Source organism: Buteo buteo, chromosome 10 (assembly GCF_964188355.1).
Source record: "Buteo buteo chromosome 10, bButBut1.hap1.1, whole genome shotgun sequence".
NCBI lineage: Eukaryota > Metazoa > Chordata > Aves > Accipitriformes > Accipitridae > Buteo > Buteo buteo.
In genome coordinates this window covers 2196850-2203057 of record NC_134180.1, presented here as the reverse complement: position 1 = coordinate 2203057, position 6208 = coordinate 2196850, and the positions used below count along the sequence as shown (strand labels likewise).

At 68.2% G+C, this 6208-nt stretch overlaps 1 protein-coding gene across 1 annotated transcript; it reads right to left on the bottom strand.

Annotated features, from left to right (window-relative positions):
- Positions 1-232: 232 nt before the first annotated feature.
- JUND (JunD proto-oncogene, AP-1 transcription factor subunit) lies at positions 233-1693 on the bottom strand. The gene has a single exon (XM_075037928.1). It carries the CDS (start codon positions 1495-1497, stop codon positions 514-516), a length of 984 nt encoding a protein of 327 aa, XP_074894029.1. The 5' UTR covers positions 1498-1693; the 3' UTR covers positions 233-513.
- Positions 1694-6208: the final 4515 nt, after the last annotated feature.

Below are 6208 nucleotides of genomic sequence, written 5' to 3'. Positions count from 1 at the left end.
CTCTCCCCACACCCCACTCTCCGACCCCCCGTCCCCGTCCTTCCCCCACCCGCCCCAAGATGGCAGCCGGCCGCGCCGCTTCCTGCCCGCGCCGCCGCGCCAGGCTCCGCCGGGCCCATCCGTTCCTTCCTTCCTTCCCCCCCTCCCCAAAAATCAACCCCCCCCTCCCCAACCCACCCCCCCACCCCGCGTCGCTCCCCCCCTCGGCGCAGCAGACAGCGAGAGGCGGGTCTCCGTGTCGCGGGGTTTTACTGGGGGCCTGACTGGAATGTCTCGGGCGCAGGGGGCCCGCCAGTCCCGGCGGGGGCGCGGGTGGGGAGTTCGTGTGAGGGGGGGGGGGTCGGCTCGGGCTCCCCTTCAGTCCGTTTGCTGGGCAGCCCCCCACAGCTTCCCCCCCCCCCCCGCCATCCCCACCTCAGGAACACCGTCCTCCCCCTCCCCTCAAGTCCGTTCGCGGGGAAACGTGAGGGGAATTCCCCTCGGTCCCGTTCCCCCGTGGGGGGGGGGGGGGTGTCAGTAAGCCGGCACCTGGTGCTGGTGCTGGGGCAGGAGCTGGCAGCCGCTGTTGACGTGGCTGAGGACCTTCTGCTTGAGCTGGGCGACCTGCTCCCGGAGCAGGCTGGCGGTGGAGGCCAGCTCCGTGTTCTGGCTCTTGAGGCTCTTCACCTTCTCCTCCAGGCGGGAGATTCGTTCCAGCTTCCTCTTACGGCATTTGGAAGCGGCGATGCGGTTCCTCAGCCTTTTTCGTTCCGCCTTGATACGTTCCTGCGTGTCCATATCGATGGGGGAAAGGGGTGGGCTTTCCCCAAAATTCGGCACCTCCGGGACGATCTGAGGTTCGTCCTTTAACGGCGGTGGCGGCGGAGGAGGAGGGGGAGGCGGCGGCGGGGGGAGCCGCGGAGGAGGCGCGGCGAAGGGGCCGGGATCGGCGGCGTAGCTCACCGCCGGGTAGCTGCTGAGGTTGGCGTACACCGGAGGCTCCGGGGCCAGACCGGCGGCGGGCAGCTCGCCCGCACCGCTGCCGCCGCCGCCGCCTCCTCCTCCTCCGCCGCCGCCGCCTCCTCCGCCGCCGCCGCTCCCCGCCGCGCCGCCGCCCAGCTGGTTCTGCTTGTGCAAGTCCTCCAGCGCTTTCACGAACCCCTCGGCGAACTCCTGCTCCTCGGAAGCGGCCGTTTTGGGGTAGAGGAACTGCCCGCTGGTCGGGGTGGTGGTCACCAACCCGTTGGACTGGATGATGAGCCGCTCCAGCTCGGGAGACGCCAACTTCAGCAAACCCAGCTCGGCCGAACCCAGCAATCCCGCCGCTTCGCCGCTCGCCGAACCCGGTGCTTTCAAAGCCGCAGCCACCTGCTCCGGTAAGGCCATTCCGAGAGCGTCCTTCTTCATCATGCTGCCGCCGCCGGGGAAGGGCAGGAGGAGCCCGCTGCTACCGGAGGACGGGGCGAAGCCGCTGCCGAGGCCGCTCAACACATCATCATGGTAGAAGGGTGTTTCCATCCTCCTCCCCCGCCCGGCTGCGGGGGAACGGGGCCGGGGCGGGGGGGAAGAGGGGGGTGGGCGGTGAGGAAGGAAAGAAAAGGAACGGGGCGAACGCCGCCGCCGCCGGGGCAAACGGGAGGGGAGGGGGAGGGGAGGGGGGGGGAAAAAAGGCGCCGGTAAGCACCGGCCGCGGCCCGGCTCCTGCGCGCGCGCACACACGCGTCTGCCGCCGCCGCGGCCCCCGCGCTGCCTTAAATAGGCGGCGCCGGCGCGGTGACCTCACCGCGCCGGGCTCCTATTGGTTGCAGATGACGTCCTCGCCCGCCGTCCTTTGCATAAAGAAGGGGAGGGGCCTCCGCCCCGGGGAGGCGGGGCCACGCCCACCTCCTTGGCCCCGCCGGTCGCCCCGGCGACCGCCGGGGTAAACGGGACAACAGCGCGAGGGCCCCTGGGCTGACGTCAGGGGCGGGGGAGGGGCGGTCACGTGGCGCGCCGCGCGCCCCGCCGGGGCTGATGGGCACAAAGGGAGGGGCGGGGCCTCGGCGGGCACCGGGCACCGGGAACCGTCGGGAAAAGGGAGCGATAAATCAATAAAACGCAGCGGGACGCCCCGGCGGGACCCTCCGGGGGTGGCCAGGACGTGACACACACCCCCCACACACCCCCCACACCCCCCCCACGCCGTGGGCCGGACCGGCGGCTACACCGGCAGCGGGGCTGTTCGGTACCCGGGCACACCGGGGCCTGCCCACCCGATCCGTGCCCCGGTGGGACGGGGCCGCCGTGGCGTGCGTGTCCCCGGCACCTCCCTTCTCACCGTGTTCCCCCTCCCCGCCAGCACCGCAGCCCCGACGTTTGCCACCGGTGCGTCCCCCGGTAGCACCGGGGACGGTGGGGTTTGCCCAGCGAGCACCGGTGCGCACCGCCGCGTGGCGGGCGGCCGACCGCGGTTCACCGTGGGGGTCACGCCATCACGGTTCCGGCCTGCTCTGGCTGGGCCCGGTGCCACGGCACGGTGGGTCAACCGGGCCTGGTGTCCCCCCCGCCGTGGGCTCCCGTTCAACCGGCAGCGGGGAAGGAGTTAAGCGGCGGCAACGGCGGCGGCGATGGCGCACGTCACGGCCGGCCAAGCCCGCGGGCGGCTGAGGGGGTGGATCGGCGTCAGCGGCTGACGTCACCGCCGATAACCCCCCGCACCGGCAGGATGCGGCCCCCGCGGCGCAGGCCGAGGGGTCCCGGCACCGCTCGCCCCCCCCGGACCACGCGGTGCACGACAGGACCGCAGGGACGCCGGGGCCGGGGTGACGCCGAGCCGCCTCTAATTGCAGCCAGATGGTTCCAGGCCTGCGCTAACGAGGGCGATAAATCAGCGGTGGCAGCCCTGGGGGGGAGCGGGGGCCCCGGTGGGACGCTGTGCCGGCGGTGCCAGGCCGGAGGTGACGGCTGTGCCGGTGCCGCGTCGGCCCTGTGCCCTCTGCCCTCCCGGTGCGGGCAAGGGCAGCGAGGAGCCCGTGTCCCGGCATGCCCGACCGCAGCCGACTGGCACAGCGGGCCACGGCGTGGGGACGGCACGGCATCGGGCACGGGGACGGCACACGGCACAGGCCACGGCACAGCTCAGCCCTGGCTGCGGGGAGGCCGCAGGGAACACGGGTGACAACCAGGACGGGGCCGTGACACGCGGTGCTGGCACTGGGGAAACCGAGGCACGAGACTCACGGCGACCTCCCCTCCCCCCACAGCTGCAATTAATTAAATCCCAAATAAACGCAGTCGATTAAACCTCAAATAAACCAGAGCGTGACCAAGCCCCGTGCCTGGTGTCGTCCCATCCCCGCCAGCCCCGGTGTCCCGACCCAGGGAGGGGGCAGAGGCGCCGGCGCCGGTGTCCTCGGCGGGTCGAGCCGGCGAGGAGCGCCCAGGTGAAGCCGCCATCCATGTTTCCGCTGCAAACCCGTCATTAGGGGTGCGGCCGGCGGCCAGACCGGCAGGTTCAGACTTTCCGTCCTGACGAAACCCGGCCAGCGAGGGACAAGGACTTGGGTGGGGGGGACACGGACACACAGACAGGGAGTGGGGTGAGGGGGCAGCTCCCTTCACCCCGACACCGCACAGGGATCCCCCATCCCGGGCCGGGGATGCATCCGTGGCCATGGCTGCCTGCACCCCACGGTCACTGGTGTACGCCCCACGGGCACCCCCGTGTGCCATGTGTGTCGTTCCCCCCCCCCACTATCGCAATCTGGGCTGCGGCGGGACGAAATGAGAACCAGCTTTGGCCGTAGGTGCTTTAATCGGTTGCAGGGAGGAACGAACCGGCCCCGGGGCCTCCCTTGGAAGAGCGGCTGGCCGGTGGCCAGGGATGCGAGCCACGAGCCGCGCTCCGGCCGGGGCCAGCCGCCGGCGCCTGCCGGCAAAACCCCGCCGCCCCCCGGCATCTCGTCCTGAGGGTCGCAGCACCCCGGGGTGCTCACGCTGTTGTGCGTGTCCCCCCCCCGTGCTCCCACCCCGTCACCGCTGGTGCTCGTCCCGCACGTCCCTTGTCCCCAAACCGGAGACACCGCAGGTTGCCTCGCAGGTGGCAGCCCGATGCCTGCGGCGAGCCGGCATCTTCATTTTCCTAATGAGCGTTTAATGAGGGTCATGATTCAGCGGCCCCTTCCGCCTGCCGGGAGGGCAGACCCGTGGGGAGCACGAGTGGGGCGGTCCCCGTCCACGGAGCCGGTGGCGAGTGCCACCATCCCCTCGGCTGGGGACCGAAGCTGCTATTCCCAGAGGCGTCGGAGCCCGGCTCGGCCCCGCGAGCGCCCACTGAGTCACGCTGCGCCTTGCCACCTGCCAGCCGGGCTATATTTACCCCGGAGCAGGCAGCAAGGATTTCGGATGAACCCACGCCGCCGCCGGACCTCGGCGAGGCACGATGAGCCTCGAGCGGGGCCACGTTCACCAGAGCATCCTCGCACCTCCTGGTGCAGCGGGTCCCCACGCGGTTCCTGCTCTCCCCGTTTCCTCGGCCCCAACAGGACCATTCCCTGAGCGCAACTGGTTCCATTACACCGGCAGCACCCGATGCCACTCCAGCCGGGAGCCGAGGCAAGGTGCCGCGCTGGCGCTCGACACCCACAGCTCCGACCGAGGACGTGGGCAGGACCCAAAGCAAGATGCCCACGAGTTACCGTGGATGCACCCACATCCCCCTGCCCTCCCGGCACACCGAGCCTTCCCCCAGAACGGGAACAAGCAGGAGAGCGTTTGCCACCCCAGGATTTGCACCCCGGGCACCGGGCACACAGGGGAAGCCGCCTCTTAGTCATCACCGCAGGGAGGGAGAGAGGAACCAAGCTGGGAAAACAAGAAGTTGCCGGCCACCAGCGCCTGCCCCAAACCCACACAGGTCCCCGAGGAAGCCCCGAGGGGCCGCGTTGCCCCCAGACGCAGGGGCCTCCAACAATCAGAAACAAGAATTTAAAAAAAAAAAAATAGAAAGAAAGAAAGAAAACACGTTTTAAAAGGAAAAAGGAGGAGGAGGAGGGTTTGACGTGTATTTTTAGTTGCTTAGCGCAACCCTGAAATATTTCGGCAGCCACTCCCTCCGCGTCGCAGGCGGCTGGTGTGTAACTATTCCTGTGCTGCCTCCGCGGCGAGGCACAGAAGTTATGAGTCACCGTGGGGCGGCCAGCAGCGCCATGCCACAGCACCAGCGCCGGAGACATGGCCCCACGGCTGCTGGAGCTGCCACCGGCTCGGCCACCATGAAAACGTCAAGGGGAAAAGGAGCAAGGGAGGGTTTCCACGGTGGCCTTTGCTTGGTCCCCCCCCAACCCAGCCCGTCTTTCCGGCCGGGACACGTTCGCCCTGCCAGGCTGCGCACACCCACCCACGCCGGCAGCAAGGCTCAGACCTTTTTCCTCCTCTCTGGTTGTTGCTTTTATCTCGCTCCTCCCTGGTTTGGGGTTTGGGTTGCCTTTTTTTTTTTTTTTCAGCCGTGGCTCGCCTCCCCACACCCCTTGCTGCGCTGCTGTGGGGCAGGGCTGGAGCGCACGACAGCCCCAGACACCCGTTTTTGGGGCAGAAAGGCCCAAAGATGAGCGTCGCGTCGATGCCCAGGCTCGATGCCGCTCTTACACGGAGCCATCTTCCACCCAACCTGCTGCCGCGTGGGGCCAATTGCCCTTGCAGGGGCTGTGCCGCAGCGTGGGATAAAAATTTTCCTACAGAGGTGGAAAAAGGAAGGGGGGAGACAAGCAGGGAAGGCTGTAATTAAACAAAAGCAGAACTTAACAAGCTCCAACACCTGACCCCAGAGCTTCGCCAGGAGATAAGGCATACTTGGAGGACTCTACCCTGAGCTGAAGCCAAAGGTCCCATTGTTGCGGTGAAGATTTATCTGGCCAGAACAGACCTTAAATCCAGACAGCGCTGCAGTCGTTTCCTTTTTCACCAGGGCAGCTGTAACACATGGAGTTTCTGTGGCTGGAGGGACTCGAAAGGGAGGGAGCAGGTTGGGAAGGGAAAGTCTGACACAGGGCTCAGCTTGGGCTTTGTTAAAATGCCACACGGGTGTTTACGTTGAGACCGAGTTTCCAGGAGGGAGGACACGTGTGCCCTGTTCCCATCGCCTGGAATTGGCTCCTTGGCAGAAGCCAGCTCACCCGGGATGGGGATCGAGCACCGGGGCTGATGGTTAACGCCTCGCCGAGGAAAGGTGGCTGTGGAAAACACGTGGCTG